General features: G+C 56.3%; 1 protein-coding gene across 2 annotated transcripts in view; it reads right to left on the bottom strand.

Moving 5' to 3' along the window:
• Positions 1-248: 248 nt before the first annotated feature.
• Positions 249-17,799, bottom strand: part of LOC116957512 (neuronal membrane glycoprotein M6-b-like) — a 55,635-nt gene continuing 38,084 nt past the window's right edge. For both annotated transcript variants that reach the window (XM_032979717.2, XM_032979718.2), the window contains exons 5-7: positions 9,578-9,651; positions 6,030-6,095; positions 249-865 (exon numbers count right to left, since the gene is read on the bottom strand). In XM_032979717.2, the coding sequence (XP_032835608.2) occupies positions 674-865; positions 6,030-6,095; positions 9,578-9,651 (332 nt within the window). In that variant the 3' untranslated portion in view covers positions 249-673. The remainder of the gene's footprint in view (positions 866-6,029; positions 6,096-9,577; positions 9,652-17,799) is intronic.

Below are 17,799 nucleotides of genomic sequence, written 5' to 3'. Positions count from 1 at the left end.
AGAGAGATGGAGAGAGACAGGAGAGAGATGGGGAGAGAGAGAGACAGGAGAGAGATGGAGAGAGAGACAGGAGAGAGACAGGAGAGATGGAGAGAGAGACAGGAGAGAGACAGGAGAGAGATGGAGAGAGAGAGAGAGACAGGAGAGAGATGGAGAGAGAGACAGGAGAGAGATGGAGAGAGAAACAGGAGAGACAGGCGAGAGACAGGAGAGAGACGGGGAGCGGAGGGGTCACTGAGCAATGCTGGAGTGAACAGGAAACGTCATTGAGGGTCAGACGGATCAGGGGTTAAAGGTCACCGCTTATTGAGCAACAGCACAGGGGTCACAGCTCACGGGGGGTGGGGGTGGGGGTAGCCAGGATCACAGATCGGGAGAGGCAAGAGGTCACGGACACTGATGGGAGGTTAGAGGTTGGGGGTCAAGATTCAGGGAGTCAGGGGTCAGGGCTGGGTTGAAGGGGTCATGGGTCGCGGTGTCAAACTACCAGGAGGTGCACCCTTCGCAGTCGCACAGGTCACAGGTCACAGGGGTACTCAGGGGTCACAGGGGGCACGGATAGAGCACTAAGGGATATCAGGGGCTCGTGGGTCGGAGGTCGTGGCGAGTGGCTCAGGGGGATCTTGGGGGGGGGGGGGGGTCTTGTGGAGGTGGGAGGGGGCTCAAGGGGGTTTCAGGGGTCTTGTGGGGAGGTGGCGGCGACCCCCTTCCCGTTGTGGAGATCCCCCAGCTCCGCGTCGCCCCCTCCCAGCGCCCCCTGCTGGGCGCTGCCGCTGCAGGGGGCCGCTGCCCCCGGGGACGAAGCTGAAGCGGCGAAGGTCTTCACGTAGCCCCAGTTGGCCGTCAGCACCATGAGGTAGTGGATCTACTCACGGGGGACGGGGCGGGGGGCGGGGGGCACGGTGGTATCGCATGGGGGGCGTTATTTGGAAGCCACTGGAGTTGTGCACTTTTACAATCACCCTGATTGAGAACACAGCTGTTTAGAACCGCCGCTGCTGCTGGTGGTGGTGCTGGTGGTGGTGGTGGTTGTTGTTGTTGTTGTGGTTAATTTGTTGTCCTTCACCCGCACCTCTGATTCGCTCGCACGGTTGGCTACGCACGTTGCCAAAGAAGTTCAACACACATACAGACTACGATGCACTACACTATACACTACACTATACACTACACTACTATACACTACACTACTATACACTACACTACTATACACTACACTATACACTACTTTATAGTACAATACACTACACTATACTCCACTACTATACACTACTATACACTACACTACTATACACTACACTATACACTACACTATACACTTACGTGTAGAGGTGTTACGTGTGGGGGTGTTACGTGTGGGGGTGTTACGTGTAGGGGTGTTACGTGTGGGGGTGTTACGTGTGGGGGTGTTACGTGTAGGGGTGTTACGTGTAGGGGTGTTACGTGTGGGGGTGTTACGTGTAGGGGTGTTACTTGTAGGGGTGTTACGTGTAGGGGGTGTTACGTGTGGGGGTGTTACGTGTAGGGGTGTTACGTGTGGGGGTGTTACGTGTAGGGGTGTTACGTGTAGGGGGTGTTACGTGTAGGGGTGTTACGTGTAGGGGGTGTTACGTGTAGGGGTGTTACGTGTAGGGGTGTTACGTGTAGGGGTGTTACGTGTGGGGGTGTTACGTGTAGGGGTGTTACGTGTAGGGGGTGTTACGTGTAGGGGTGTTACGTGTGGGGGTGTTACGTGTAGGGGTGTTACGTGTAGGGGGTGTTACGTGTAGGGGTGTTACGTGTAGGGGTGTTACGTGTAGGGGGTGTTACGTGTGGGGGTGTTACGTGTGGGGGTGTTACGTGTGGGGGTGTTACGTGTGGGGGTGTTACGTGTAGGGGTGTTACGTGTAGGGGTGTTACGTGTAGGGGTGTTACGTGTAGGGGTGTTACGTGTAGGGGTGTTACGTGTAGGGGTGTTACGTGTAGAGGTGTTACGTGTAGGGGTGTTATGTGTGGGGGTGTTACGTGTGGGGGTGTTACGTGTGGGGGGTGTTACGTGTAGGGGTGTTACGTGTAGGGGGTGTTACGTGTAGGGGTGTTACGTGTAGGGGTGTTACGTGTGGGGATGTTACGTGTAGAGGTGTTAGGTGTAGGGGTGTTACGTGTAGGGGTGTTACGTGTAGGGGTGTTACGTGTAGGGGTGTTACGTGTAGGGGTGTTACGTGTGGGGGTGTTACGTGTAGGGGTGTTACGTGTGGGGGTGTTACGTGTAGGGGTGTTACGTGTGGGGGTGTTACGTGTGGGGGTGTTACGTGTGGGGGTGTTACGTGTGGGGGTGTTACGTGTGGGGGTGTTACGTGTAGGGGTGTTACGTGTAGGGGTGTTACGTGTAGGGGTGTTACGTGTAGGGGTGTTACGTGTGGGGGTGTTACGTGTAGGGGTGTTACGTGTGGGGGTGTTACGTGTAGGGGTGTTACGTGTAGGGGTGTTACGTGTGGGGGTGTTACGTGTAGGGGTGTTACGTGTAGGGGTGTTACGTGTGGGGATGTTACGTGTAGAGGTGTTAGGTGTAGGGGTGTTACGTGTAGGGGTGTTACGTGTAGGGGTGTTACGTGTAGGGGTGTTACGTGTGGGGGTGTTACGTGTGGGGGTGTTACGTGTGGGGGTGTTACGTGTGGGGGTGTTACGTGTGGGGGTGTTACGTGTGGGGGTGTTACGTGTGGGGGTGTTACGTGTGGGGGTGTTACGTGTGGGGGTGTTACGTGTAGGGGGTGTTACGTGTAGGGGTGTTACGTGTGGGGGTGTTACGTGTGGGGGTGTCACGTGTAGGGGTGTTACGTGTAGAGGTGTTACGTGTAGGGGTGTTACGTGTAGGGGGTGTTACGTGTAGGGGTGTTACGTGTGGGGGTGTTACGTGTAGGGGGTGTTACGTGTAGGGGTGTTACGTGTAGGGGTGTTACGTGTAGGGGGTGTTACGTGTAGGGGTGTTACGTGTAGGGGTGTTACGTGTGGGGGTGTTACGTGTGGGGGTGTTACGTGTGGGGGTGTTACGTGTAGGGGTGTTACGTGTGGGGGTGTTACGTGTGGGGGTGTTACGTGTGGGGGTGTTACGTGTGGGGGTGTTACGTGTAGGGGGTGTTACGTGTAGGGGTGTTACGTGTAGGGGTGTTACGTGTGGGGGTGTCACGTGTAGGGGTGTTACGTGTAGAGGTGTTACGTATGGGGTGTTACGTGTAGGGGGTGTTACGTGTAGGGGTGTTACGTGTAGGGGTGTTACGTGTAGGGGGTGTTACGTGTAGGGGTGTTACGTGTAGGGGTGTTACGTGTGGGGGTGTTACGTGTAGGGGTGTTACGTGTGGGGGTGTTACGTGTGGGGGTGTTACGTGTGGGGGTGTTACGTGTAGGGGTGTTACGTGTAGGGGTGTTACGTGTAGGGGTGTTACGTGTGGGGGTGTTACGTGTAGGGGTGTTACGTGTGGGGGTGTTACGTGTGGGGGTGTTACGTGTAGGGGTGTTACGTGTAGGGGTGTTACGTGTGGGGGTGTTACGTGTAGGGGTGTTACGTGTAGGGGTGTTAGGTGAAGGGGTGTTACGTGTGGGGGTGTTACGTGTAGGGGTGTTACGTGTAGGGGTGTTACGTGTAGGGGGTGTCACGTGTAGGGGTGTTACGTGTAGGGGTGTTAGGTGAAGGGGTGTTACGTGTGGGGGTGTTACGTGTGGGGGTGTTACGTGTAGGGGTGTTACGTGTAGGGGTGTTACGTGTGGGGGAGAGCGAGTTGTGGAGAGTGGGTGTCTAACTTCTCGCTGTTTGGACATCTTCACACCTCCTGTGATGTTTGCCGGAAAGGGGTCCCTTAGAATGAACTGCTCCACCCGAGATATTGATACCTTTGGTATTGATATTGATACCTTTGGTATTGATATTGATACCTTTGGTATTGATACCTTTGGTATTGATATTGATACCTTGGGTATTGATATTGATACCTTGGGTATTGATACCTTTGGTATTGATATTGATACCTTTGGTATTGATACCTTTGGCATTGATATTGATACCTTGGGTATTGATATTGATACCTTGGGTATTGATACCTTTGGTATTGATATTGATACCTTGGGTATTGATATTGATACCTTGGGTATTGATATTGATACCTTGGGTATTGATATTGATACCTTGGGTATTGATATTGATACCTTGGATATTGATATTGATACCTTGGATATTGATACCTATGGTATTGATATTGATACCTTGGATATTGATATTGATACCTTGGGTATTGATATTGATACCTTGGGTATTGATACCTTGGGTATTGATATTGATACCTTGGGTATTGATACCTTGGGTATTGACATTGATACCTTGGGTATTGATATTGATACCTTGGGTATTGATACCTTGGGTATTGATATTGATACCTTGGGTATTGATATTGATACCTTGGGTATTGATATCTTGGGTATTGATATTGATACCTTGGGTATTGATACCTTGGGTATTGACATTGATACCTTGGGTATTGATATTGATACCTTGGATATTGATATTGATACCTTGGGTATTGGTATTGATATTGATATTGTACGTGTACTGCCTCTTGGCGTTGTTCTCCAGCCTCGTGCTGGTGCAGCGACTCGGCCGTAGTGGAGGCTGCAGCTCCGGTGTAGGCCAATCAGTTCCAAGGACAATGCCAAGCATCGTTGTCAACCTGTGTGCGTTTGCATTGCCCTGGTCCTGTTCGCGTTTTGCCGTTGTTCTACGGTCTAGCGCTGACAGTCTGGAGGACCATCCCCAGCGTAGCGTGGGGTTAGGGGCGAGTGCCAGGGTTAGGTTTGTGTTCGGTTAGGATTAGGTTATGGTTCGTGTTAGGTTAGTGTTAGATTGGTGTTAGGTTGGGGTTAGGTTAGTGAAAGATTGGTGTTAGGTTGGGGTTAGGTTGGGGTTAGGTTAGTGTTAGGTTAGTGTTAGGTTGGGGTTAGGTTAGTGAAAGATTGGTGTTAGGTTAGTGTTAGGTTGGGGTTAGGTTGTGGTTAGGTTAGTGAAAGATTGGTGTTAGGTTGGGGTTAGGTTAGTGAAAGATTGGTGTTAGGTTGGGGTTAGGTTAGTGTTAGATTGGTGTTAGGTTGGGGTTAGGTTAGTGTTAGGCTAGTGTTAGGTTGGGGTTAGGTTAGTGTTAGGTTAGTGTTAGGTTGGGGTTAGGTTAGTGAAAGATTGGTGTTAGGTTAGTGTTAGGTTGGGGTTAGGTTGTGGTTAGGTTAGTGAAAAATTGGTGTTAGGTTGGGGTTAGGTTAGTGAAAGATTGGTGTTAGGTTGGGGTTAGGTTAGTGTTAGATTGGTGTTAGGTTGGGGTTAGGTTAGTTAAAGATTGGTGTTAGGTTGGGGTTAGGTTAGTGTTAGATTGGTGTTTGGTTGGGGTTAGGTTAGTGTTAGGTTGGGGTTAGGTTGGGGTTAGGTTAGTGTTAGATTGGTGTTAGGTTGGGGTTAGGTTAGTGAAAGATTGGTGTTAGGTTGGGGTTAGGTTAGTGTTAGATTGGTGTTAGGTTCGTGTTAGGTTAGTGTTAGATTGGTGTTAGGTTGGGGTTAGGTTAGTGAAAGATTGGTGTTAGGTTGGGGTTAGGTTAGTGTTAGATTGGTGTTAGGTTCGTGTTAGGTTAGTGTTAGATTGGTGTTAGGTTAGTGTTAGATTGGTGTTAGGTTAGGGTTAGGTTAGTGAAAGATTGGTGTTAGGTTAAGTTAGTGTTAGGTTAGTGTTAGATTGGTGTTAGGTTGGGCTTAGGGTTAGTGTAAGATTAGTGTTAAACTAAACTAAACTATTTTTTTTATTTGTTTAAGGCTCACTGAGCTACGTCATAGCCAGGGGGTCGCTTCGAGAAGGGACCCCCTGGGTATGACAAATGACAGCTCAGCGAAGTGGATTACCGTCACGTGGGAACTTATAGCAGCAGCCAAATCCTCTAAACGCCCGTTTCTAAATGTGGAGGGAAGCAACGGGGTGCACCCGGAGAGAAATCCACGCTGAGCAGAGGGTCTGGACACTCACCATGGCGATGACGGTCGCCCCGGCACCAGCGTAGGCAACGATGAAGAGGTGGTGAGCGAGGATGAACTGAGACGATAAATGCACAGACACACAGAGACAACGTTTCTCTCGCGTCGTCTCTGACAGACTGCTGAGGCGAGTGCTCTTAGTAGCGAGTAGCAGCAGCGCCTATGAAGGCCGGCACCGTGGCACGCGCAGTGGGTGGGATGTCCAGCACCACGCCCTGACGCTTTTGTCTCCGGCAATGTTCACGACATCCGTGCCAGGTATTCATTATGAGGCTGAGTCGACAATAGGGCAGGTCCAGGACAGGTTACGATCATCGCTGTCACTGCTGTTGGTGTTGGAATCGAATTGTGCGAGCGTGTGTCTGTGTGCCAGCGTGTGTCTGTGTGTTAGCGTGTGTCTGTGTGCTAGCGTGTGTCTGTGTGCTAGCGTGTGTCTGTGTGCCGGCGTGTGTCTGTGTGCCGGCGTGTGTCTGTGTGCCGGCGTGTGTCTGTGTGCCAGCGTGTGTCTGTGTGCGAGCGTGTGTCTGTGTGCCAGAGTGTGTCTGTGTGTTAGCGTGTGTCTGTGTGCTAGCGTGTGTCTGTGTGCCGGCGTGTGTCTTAGTGCCAGCGTGTGTCTGTGTGCTAGCGTGTGTCTGTGTGCCGGCGTGTGTGTGTGTGCCAGCGTGTGTCTGTGTGCCAGCGTGTGTCTGTGTGCTAGTTTGTGTCTGTGTGCTAGAGTGTGTCTGTGTGCCAGCGTGTGTCTGTGTGTTAGTGTGTGTCTGTGTGTTAGCGTGTGTCTGTGTGCTAGCGTGTGTCTGCGTGCCAGCGTGTGTCTGTGTGCTATGTGTCTGTGTGTTAGCGTGTGTCTGTGTGCTAGCGTGTGTCTGTGTGCTAGCGTGTGTCTGTGTGCTAGCGTGTGTCTGTGTGCTAGCGTGTGTCTGTGTGCCGGCGTGTGTCTGTGTGCTAGCGTGTGTCTGTGTGCTAGCGTGTGTCTGTGTGCTAGCGTGTGTCTGTGTGCTAGCGTGTGTCTGTGTGCTAGTGTGTGTCTGTGTGCTAGCGTGTGTCTGTGTGCTAGCGTGCATCTGTGTGCGAGCGTGTGTCTGTGTGCCAGCGTGTGTCTGTGTGCCAGCGTGTGTCTGTGTGCTAGCGTGTGTCTGTGTGCTAGTTTGTGTCTGTGTGCTAGAGTGTGTCTGTGTGCCAGCGTGTGTCTGTGTGTTAGTGTGTGTCTGTGTGTTAGCGTGTGTCTGTGTGCTAGCGTGTGTCTGTGTGCGAGCGTGTGTCTGTGTGGTAGCGTGTGTCTGTATGCTAGCGTGTGTCTGTGTGCCAGCGTGTGTCTGTGTGCTAGCCTGTGTCTGTGTGCTATGTGTCTGTGTGTTAGCGTGTGTCTGTGTGCCAGCGTGTGTCTGTGTGCTAGCCTGTGTCTGTGTGCTAGCGTGCGTCTGTGTGCGAGCGTGTGTCTGTGTGCCAGCGTGTCTGTGTGCCAGCGTGTGTCTGTGTGCTAGCGTGTGTCTGTGTGCTAGCGTGTGTCTGTGTACCAGCGTGTGTCTGTGTGCTAGCGTGTGTCTGTGTGCTAGCGTGTGTCTGTGTACCAGCATGTGTCTGTGTGCCAGCGTGTGTCTGTGTGCCAGCGTGTGTCTGTGTGCTAGCGTGTGTCTGTGTGCCGGCGTGTGTCTGTGTGCCAGCGTGTGTCTGTGTGCTAGCGTGTGTCTGTGTGCCAGCGTGTGTCTGTGTGTTAGTGTGTGTCTGTGTGTTAGCGTGTGTCTGTGTGCTAGCGTGTGTCTGCGTGCCAGCGTGTGTCTGTGTGCTATGTGTCTGTGTGTTAGCGTGTGTCTGTGTGCTAGCGTGTGTCTGTGTGCTAGCGTGTGTCTGTGTGCTAGCGTGTGTCTGTGTGCCGGCGTGTGTCTGTGTGCCGGCGTGTGTCTGTGTGCTAGCGTGTGTCTGTGTGCTAGCGTGTGTCTGTGTGCTAGCGTGTGTCTGTGTGCTAGTGTGTGTCTGTGTGCTAGCGTGTGTCTGTGTGCTAGCGTGCGTCTGTGTGCGAGCGTGTGTCTGTGTGCCAGCGTGTGTCTGTGTGCCAGCGTGTGTCTGTGTGCTAGCGTGTGTCTGTGTGCTAGTTTGTGTCTGTGTGCTAGAGTGTGTCTGTGTGCCAGCGTGTGTCTGTGTGTTAGTGTGTGTCTGTGTGTTAGCGTGTGTCTGTGTGCTAGCGTGTGTCTGTGTGCGAGCGTGTGTCTGTGTGGTAGCGTGTGTCTGTGTGCTATGTGTCTGTGTGTTAGCGTGTGTCTGTGTGCCAGCGTGTGTCTGTGTGCTAGCCTGTGTCTGTGTGCTAGCGTGCATCTGTGTGCGAGCGTGTGTCTGTGTGCCAGCGTGTGTCTGTGTGCCAGCGTATGTCTGTGTGCTAGCGTGTGTCTGTGTGTTAGTGTGTGTCTGTGTGTTAGCGTGTGTCTGTGTGCCAGCGTGTGTCTGTGTGCCAGCGTGTGTCTGTGTGCGAGCGTGTGTCTGTGTGCTAGCGTGTGTCTGTGTGCTAGCGTGTGTCTGTGTACCAGCGTGTGTCTGTGTGCTAGCGTGTGTCTGTGTGCTAGCGTGTGTCTGTGTGCCAGCGTGTGTCTGTGTGCCAGCGTGTGTCTGTGTGCCAGCGTGTGTCTGTATGCCAGCGTGTGTCTGTGTACCAGCGTGTGTCTGTGTGCTAGCGTGTGTCTGTGTGCTAGCGTGTGTCTGTGTGCTAGCGTGTGTCTGTGTGCCAGCGTGTGTCTGTGTGCCAGCGTGTGTCTGTGTGCCAGCGTGTGTCTGTGTGCTAGCGTGTGTCTGTGTGCCGGCGTGTGTCTGTGTGCCAGCGTGTGTCTGTGTGCTAGCGTGTGTCTGTGTGCCAGCGTGTGTCTGTGTGCTAGCGTGTGTCTGTGTGCTAGCGTGTGTCTGTGTGCCAGCGTGTGTCTGTGTGCTAGCGTGTGTCTGTGTGTCGGCGTGTGTCTGTGTGCTAGCGTGTGTCTGTGTGCCAGCGTGTGTCTGTGTGCTAGCGTGTGTCTGTGTACCAGCGTGTGTCTGTGTGTCGGCGTGTGTCTGTGTGTCAGTGTGTGTCTGTGTGCCAGCGTGTGTCTGTGTGTCAGTGTGTGTCTGTGTGTTAGCGTGTGTCTGTGTGCTAGCGTGCATCTTAGTGTGTTAGCGTGTGTCTGTGTGCTAGCGTGTGTCTGTGTGCTAGCGTGTGTCTGTGTGCTAGCGTGTGTCTGTGTGCCAGCGTGTGTCTGTGTGCCAGTGTGTGTCTGTGTGCTAGCGTGTGTCTGTGTGCCGGCGTGTGTCTGTGTGCCGGCATGTGTCTGTGTGCTAGCGTGTGTCTGTGTGCCAGCGTGTGTCTGTGTGCGAGCGTGTGTCTGTGTGCCGGCGTGTGTCTGTGTGCTAGCGTGTGTCTGTGTGCCAGCGTGTGTCTGTGTGCTAGCGTGTGTCTGTGTGTTAGCGTGTGTCTGTGTGCTAGCGTGTGTCTGTTTGCCAGCGTGTGTCTGTGTGCCAGTGTGTCTATGTGCTAGCGTGTGTCTGTGTGCTAGCGTGTGTCTGCATGTTCGTGCGTGCTATCACCTCCTGCGTGTTACACATATTTTCCAGGGCTCGGTCGCACAGAAGGGCCGTCGAGTGATTCCACGGCAGGATTCCTACAAGACGACACCCCATCACCGTTAACGCAACGCGGCAGCGTGTCCATGGAATTACGTTGAAGGTGAAGATGATGTTGATGTTGATGATGTTGATGATGATGTTGATGATGATGTTGATGATGATGTCCATTGCCCAGTCCCTTCCTCTTTCCGCCCCTTGCCCCTCCACTCTGTCTGCCCCCCCCATAGCCCCTCCATGACTACCACGTCCTCCGTTATGGTCACTCACTGCCCATAGACTCAACACTGCCCATAGACTCAACACTGCCACCCATAGACTCAACACTGCCCATAGACTCAACACTGCCCATAGACTCAACACTGCCCATAGACTCAACACTGCATCATAGACTAACACTGCACCATAGACTCAACACTGCATCATAGACTAACACTGCACCATAGACTTAACAACACTACACCATAGACTCAACACTGCCCATAGACTCAACACTGCCACCCATAGACTCAACACTGCCCATAGACTCAACACTGCACCATAGACTCAACACTGCACCATAGACTCAACACTGCCCATAGACTCAACACTGCCCAAAGACTCAACACTGCCCATAGACTCAACACTGCCCATAGACTCAACACTGCCCATAGACTCAACACTGCATCATAGACTAACACTGCCCATAGACTCAACACTGCCCATAGACTCAACACTGCATCATAGACTAACACTGCACCATAGACTCAACACTACACCATAGACTCAACACTGCCCATAGACTCAACACTGCCCATAGACTCAACACTGCCCATAGACTCAACATTGCACCATAGACTTAACACTGCCCATAGACTCAACACTGCACCATAGACTCAACACTGCCAATAGACTCAACACTGCCCATAGACTCAATCAACACTGCACCATAGACTCAACACTGCCCATAGACTCAACACTGCCCATAGACTCAACACCGCACCATAGACTCAACACTGCACCATAGACTCAACACTGCACCATAGACTCAACACTGCCCATAGACTCAACACTGCACCATAGACTCAACACTGCCCATAGACTCAACACTGCCCATACACTCAACACTGCACCATAGACTCAACATTGCCCTTAGACTCAACACTACCCATAGACTCAACACTGCACCATAGACTCAACACTGCCCATAGACTCAACACTGCCCATACACTCAACATTGCACCATAGACTCAACACTGCCCATAGACTCAACACTACCCATAGACTCAACACTGCACCATAGACTAACACTGCCCGTAGACTCAACACTGCCTATAGACTAACACTGCCCGTAGACTCAACACTGTACCATAGACTAACACTGCCCATAGACTCAACACTGCATCATAAACTCAGCACTGCCCATAGACTCAACACTGCACCATAGACTCAACACTGCCCATAGACTCAACACTGCCCATAGACTCAACACTGCCCATAGACTAACACTGCCCGTAGACTCACACTACCCATAGACTCAACACTGCACCATAGACTAACACTGCCAATAGACTCAACACTGCCCATAGACTCAACACTGCACCATAGACTCAACACTGCCCATAGACTCAACACTACACCATAGACTCAGCACTGCCCATAGACTCAACACTACCCATAGACTCAACACTGCATCATAGACTCAACACTACCCATAGACTCAACACTGCATCGTAGACTCAACACTGCATCATAGACTCAACACTGCACCATAGACTCAACACTACACCATAGACTCAACACTACCCATAGACTCACAATGACCATAGACTCAACACTGCCCATAGACTCAACACTGCCCATAGACTCAACACTGCCCATAGACTCAACACTGCACCATAGACTCAACACTGCCCATACACTCAACACTGCACCATAGACTCAACACTGCACCATAGACTCAACACTGTCCCTGTACATCAAGCTGCTACCGAGCGTGTCCGCAGGTGCCGGATAGTGGAAAGACTTCCGTGAAGGTTCGCTGCGAGATAAGCGGACGGGCAACCCGGAGGAATAAGCAGCCGTGGACCAAGCAGCGACAGCAGCACCAGGACGTGGCCAGGACTGCGACGCTTTTCCTCTTGAAAAGCCACAAATACCCTTTGACGATGCTGTGGCATGGCGAGTATAGGCCACCATTATTATACGCCTACCTGCACACAGCCATGGGTTCACAAATCCTCGACGGCAAAGCAGGCGGAAGAAGATTTTAAGATCTCAACGGCTGTGAAGGTGGACGAAGGCTGCACGAGAGAACGATATCTCCAATCGTCTTGGTCTCCTTGCCATTGGGTTCATGGTCCCGTTCTGTCAAGAAGCTACTGTGTGGAAGCTGCTGTACAACAGTGACTCCACAGGAATCACGCACAGACATCTGCTGTCTAACAGTGACTCCACAGGAATCACACACAGACATCTGCTGTGTAACAGTGACTCCACAGGAATCACACACAGACATCTGCTGTGTAACAGCGACTCCACAGGAATCACACACAGACATCTGCTGTACAACAGCGACTCCACAGGAATCACACACAGACATCTGCTGTGTAACAGTGACTCCACAGGAATCACACACAGACATCTGCTGTGTAACAGCGACTCCACAGGAATCACACACAGACATCTGCTGTGTAACAGCGACTCCACAGGAATCACACACAGACATCTGCTGTGTAACAGCGACTCCACAGGAATCACACACAGACATCTGCTATGTAACAGTGACTCCACAGGAATCACACACAGACATCTGCTGTGTAACAGCGACTCCACAGGAATCACGCACAGACATCTGCTGTGTAACAGCGACTCCACAGGAATCACACACAGACATCTGCTGTGTAACAGTGACTCCACAGGAATCACGCACAGACATCTGCTATGTAACATCGACTCCACAGGAATCACACACAGACATCTGCTGTGTAACAGTGACTCCACAGGAATCACACACAGACATCTGCTGTGTAACAGCGACTCCACAGGAATCACACACAGACATCTGCTTTGGCAGAATCTGTCAATCCCAGATCGGTCTCTTCAGCCATCTTCGGACCCACAGATAATCCAACTTTTCGATGGAAGACGATCATCCTCGATTGTGATGGATAGCCGATGATAATGATGATGGGTGGAGGCGGTGGTGGTGGTGGTAGTGGCGGTGGTGGAGGTGGTGTTGATGGTGGTGGAGGAGGTGGTGGTGGTGGTGGCAGAAGTAGAGGCGGTGGTGGGGGTAGAGGGGGTGGTGGTGGTAGTGGCGGTGGTGGAGGTGGTGTTGATGGTGGTGGAGGTGGTGGAGGTGGTGACAGAAGTAGAGGCGGTGGTGGGGGTAGAGGGGGTGGCGGTGGTGGTGGAGGCAGTGGTGGCGGTGGTGGTGTTGATGGTGGTGGAGGAGGTGGTGAAGGAAGTGGCGGTGGTGGTGGAGGTTGTGGCGGGGGTGGTGGAGTTGGAGGAGGTGGTGGTAGTGGTGGTGGTGGAGGCGGTGGTGGCGGTGCAGGGGGTGGTGCCGGTGGTGGCAGTGGTGGTGGAGGTGGCAGCGGTGGAGGTGGCGGTGCAGGGGGTGGTGGCGGAGGCGGTGGTGGCGGTGCAGGGGGTGGTGGCGGTGGTGGTGGTAGCGGTGGTGGTGGTAGCAGCGGCGGTGGTGGTGGAGGTAGCGGCGGTGGCGGTGGTGGTGGTGGAGGTAGCGGCGGTGGTGGTGGAGGTAGCGGTGGTGGTGGTGGAGGTAGCGGCGGTGGTGGTGGAGGTAGCGGCGGTGGTGGTGGTGGAGGTAGCAGCGGTGGTAGTGGTGGAGGTAGCGGCGGTGGTGGTGGAGGTAGCGGCGGTGGTGGTGGAGGTAGCGGCGGTGGTGGTGGTGGTGGAGGTAGCGGCGGTGGTGGTGGTGGTGGAGGTAGCGGTGGTGGTGGTGGTGGTGGAGGTAGCGGTGGTGGTGGTGGAGGTAGCGGCGGTGGTGGTGGTGGTGGTGGAGGTAGCGGCGGTGGTGGTGGTGGTGGAGGTAGCGGTGGTGGTGGTGGTGGAGGTAGCGGTGGTGGTGGTGGTGGAGGTAGCGGCGGTGGTGGTGGTGGAGGTAGTGGTGGTGGTGGTGGTGGAGGTAGCGGTGGTGGTGGTGGTGGAGGTAGCGGTGGTGGTGGAGGTAGCGGTGGTGGTGGTGGTGGAGGTAGCGGCGGTGGTGGTGGTGGTGGAGGTAGCGGCGGTGGTGGTGGTGGTGGAGGTAGCGGTGGTGGTGGTGGTGGAGGTAGCGGCGGTGGTGGTGGTGGTGGAGGTAGCGGTGGTGGTGGTGGAGGTAGCGGCAGTGGTGGTGGAGGTAGCGGTGGTGGTGGTGGTGGTGGAGGTAGTGGCGGTGGTGGTGGTGGTGGAGGTAGCGGCGGTGGTGGTGGTGGTGGAGGTAGCGGCGGTGGTGGTGGTGGAGGTAGCGGTGGTGGTGGTGGTGGAGGTAGCGGTGGTGGTGGTGGTGGAGGTAGCGGCGGTGGTGGTGGTGGAGGTAGTGGTGGTGGTGGTGGTGGAGGTAGTGGTGGTGGTGGAGGTAGCGGCGGTGGTGGTGGTGGAGGTAGCGGCGGTGGTGGTGGTGGAGGTAGTGGTGGTGGTGGTGGTGGAGGTAGTGGTGGTGGTGGTGGTGGAGGTAGCGGTGGTGGTGGAGGTAGCGGCGGTGGTGGTGGTGGAGGTAGTGGTGGTGGTGGTGGTGGAGGTAGCGGTGGTGGTGGTGGTGGAGGTAGCGGCGGTGGTGGTGGTGGAGGTAGTGGTGGTGGTGGTGGTGGAGGTAGTGGTGGTGGTGGAGGTAGCGGTGGTGGTGGTGGTGGAGGTAGCGGCGGTGGTGGTGGTGGAGGTAGTGGTGGTGGTGGAGGTAGTGGTGGTGGTGGTGGTGGAGGTAGCGGCGGTGGTGGTGGTGGAGGTAGCGGCGGTGGTGGTGGTGGAGGTAGCGGTGGTGGTGGTGGTGGAGGTAGCGGTGGTGGTGGTGGTGGAGGTAGCGGCGGTGGTGGTGGTGGAGGTAGTGGTGGTGGTGGTGGTGGAGGTAGCGGTGGTGGTGGTGGTGGAGGTAGCGGCGGTGGTGGTGGTGGAGGTAGTGGTGGTGGTGGTGGTGGAGGTAGTGGTGGTGGTGGTGGTGGAGGTAGCGGCGGTGGTGGTGGTGGTGGAGGTAGCGGCGGTGGTGGTGGTGGTGGAGGTAGCGGCGGTGGTGGTGGTGGTGGAGGTAGCGGTGGTGGTGGTGGAGGTAGCGGCGGTGGTGGTGGTGGAGGTAGCGGCGGTGGTGGTGGTGGTGGAGGTAGTGGTGGTGGTGGTGGAGGTAGCGGTGGTGGTGGTGGTGGTGGTGGAGGTAGCGGCGGTGGTGGTGGTGGTGGAGGTAGCGGCGGTGGTGGTGGTGGTGGAGGTAGCGGCGGTGGTGGTGGTGGTGGAGGTAGTGGTGGTGGTGGTGGAGGTAGCGGTGGTGGTGGTGGTGGAGGTAGCGGCGGTGGTGGTGGTGGTGGAGGTAGCGGCGGTGGTGGTGGTGGTGGAGGTAGCGGCGGTGGTGGTGGTGGTGGAGGTAGCGGCGGTGGTGGTGGTGGTGGAGGTAGCGGTGGTGGTGGAGGTAGCGGTGGTGGTGGTGGTGGAGGTAGCGGCGGTGGTGGTGGTGGTGGAGGTAGCGGTGGTGGTGGAGGTAGCGGTGGTGGTGGAGGTAGTGGCGGTGGTGGTGGTGGTGGAGGTAGCGGCGGTGGTGGTGGTGGTGGAGGTAGCGGTGGTGGTGGAGGTAGCGGTGGTGGTGGTGGTGGAGGTAGTGGCGGTGGTGGTGGTGGTGGTGGTGGAGGTAGCGGCGGTGGTGGTGGTGGTGGAGGTAGCGGTGGTGGTGGAGGTAGCGGTGGTGGTGGTGGTGGAGGTAGCGGTGGTGGTGGAGGTAGCGGTGGTGGTGGTGGTGGTGGAGGTAGCGGCGGTGGTGGTGGTGGTGGAGGTAGCGGCGGTGGTGGTGGTGGTGGAGGTAGCGGTGGTGGTGGTGGTGGTGGAGGTAGCGGTGGTGGTGGTGGTGGTGGTGGAGGTAGTGGTGGTGGTGGAGGTAGCGGTGGTGGTGATGGTGATGGTGGTGATGGTGGTGGTGATGGTGGTGATGGTGGTGGAGGTAGCGGTGGTGGTGGAGGTAGCGGTGGTGGTGGTGGTGGAGGTAGCGGTGGTGGTGGAGGTAGCGGCGGTGGTGGTGGAGGTAGCGGCGGTGGTGGTGGTGGTGGAGGTAGCGGTGGTGGTGGTGGTGGTGGTGGAGGTAGCGGTGGTGGTGGTGGTGGTGGTGGAGGTAGCGGTGGTGGTGGTGGTGGTGGAGGTAGCGGTGGTGGTGGTGGTGGTGGAGGTAGCGGTGGTGGTGGTGGTGGAGGTAGCGGTGGTGGTGGTGGTGGTGGTGGAAGTAGTGGTGGTGGTGGTGGTGGTGGAGGTAGTGGTGGTGGTGGTGGTGGTGGTGGAGGTAGTGGTGGTGGTGGTGGTGGTGGAGGTAGTGGTGGTGGTGGTGGTGGTGGTGGAGGTAGTGGTGGTGGTGGTGGTGGTGGTGGAGGTAGCGGTGGTGGTGGTGGTGGTGGTGGAGGTAGCGGCGGTGGTGGTGGTGGTGGAGGTAGCGGTGGTGGTGGTGGAGGTAGCGGCAGTGGTGGTGGAGGTAGCGGTGGTGGTGGTGGTGGTGGAGGTAGTGGCGGTGGTGGTGGTGGTGGAGGTAGCGGCGGTGGTGGTGGTGGTGGAGGTAGCGGCGGTGGTGGTGGTGGAGGTAGCGGTGGTGGTGGTGGTGGAGGTAGCGGTGGTGGTGGTGGTGGAGGTAGCGGCGGTGGTGGTGGTGGAGGTAGTGGTGGTGGTGGTGGTGGAGGTAGTGGTGGTGGTGGAGGTAGCGGCGGTGGTGGTGGTGGAGGTAGCGGCGGTGGTGGTGGTGGAGGTAGTGGTGGTGGTGGTGGTGGAGGTAGTGGTGGTGGTGGTGGTGGAGGTAGCGGTGGTGGTGGTGGTGGAGGTAGCGGCGGTGGTGGTGGTGGAGGTAGTGGTGGTGGTGGTGGTGGAGGTAGCGGTGGTGGTGGTGGTGGAGGTAGCGGCGGTGGTGGTGGTGGAGGTAGTGGTGGTGGTGGTGGTGGAGGTAGTGGTGGTGGTGGAGGTAGCGGTGGTGGTGGTGGTGGAGGTAGCGGCGGTGGTGGTGGTGGAGGTAGTGTTGGTGGTGGTGGTGGAGGTAGCGGCGGTGGTGGTGGTGGAGGTAGCGGCGGTGGTGGTGGTGGAGGTAGCGGCGGTGGTGGTGGTGGAGGTAGTGGTGGTGGTGGAGGTAGCGGTGGTGGTGGTGGTGGAGGTAGCGGCGGTGGTGGTGGTGGAGGTAGTGGTGGTGGTGGTGGTGGAGGTAGCGGCGGTGGTGGTGGTGGTGGAGGTAGCGGCGGTGGTGGTGGTGGTGGAGGTAGCGGCGGTGGTGGTGGTGGTGGAGGTAGCGGTGGTGGAGGTAGCGGCGGTGGTGGTGGTGGAGGTAGCGGCGGTGGTGGTGGTGGTGGAGGTAGTGGTGGTGGTGGTGGTGGTGGAGGTAGTGGTGGTGGTGGTGGTGGTGGAGGTAGCGGTGGTGGTGGTGGTGGTGGTGGTGGAGGTAGTGGTGGTGGTGGTGGAGGTGGTGGAGGTGGTGGTGGTGGAGGTAGCGGCGGTGGTGGTGGTGGAGGTAGTGGTGGTGGTGGTGGTGGAGGTAGTGGTGGTGGTGGAGGTAGCGGCGGTGGTGGTGGTGGAGGTAGCGGCGGTGGTGGTGGTGGAGGTAGTGGTGGTGGTGGTGGTGGAGGTAGTGGTGGTGGTGGTGGTGGAGGTAGCGGTGGTGGTGGTGGTGGAGGTAGCGGCGGTGGTGGTGGTGGAGGTAGTGGTGGTGGTGGTGGTGGAGGTAGCGGTGGTGGTGGTGGTGGAGGTAGCGGCGGTGGTGGTGGTGGAGGTAGTGGTGGTGGTGGTGGTGGAGGTAGTGGTGGTGGTGGAGGTAGCGGTGGTGGTGGTGGTGGAGGTAGCGGCGGTGGTGGTGGTGGAGGTAGTGTTGGTGGTGGTGGTGGAGGTAGCGGCGGTGGTGGTGGTGGAGGTAGCGGCGGTGGTGGTGGTGGAGGTAGCGGCGGTGGTGGTGGTGGAGGTAGTGGTGGTGGTGGAGGTAGCGGTGGTGGTGGTGGTGGAGGTAGCGGCGGTGGTGGTGGTGGAGGTAGTGGTGGTGGTGGTGGTGG

This window comes from Petromyzon marinus, chromosome 76, assembly GCF_048934315.1.
Source record: "Petromyzon marinus isolate PM22_M1 ecotype Great Lakes invasive population chromosome 76, UKy_Petmar_22M1.pri1.0, whole genome shotgun sequence".
In the NCBI taxonomy this organism is placed as follows: Eukaryota; Metazoa; Chordata; class Hyperoartia; order Petromyzontiformes; family Petromyzontidae; genus Petromyzon; species Petromyzon marinus.
This window is presented reverse-complemented; position numbering and strand designations above follow the sequence as displayed.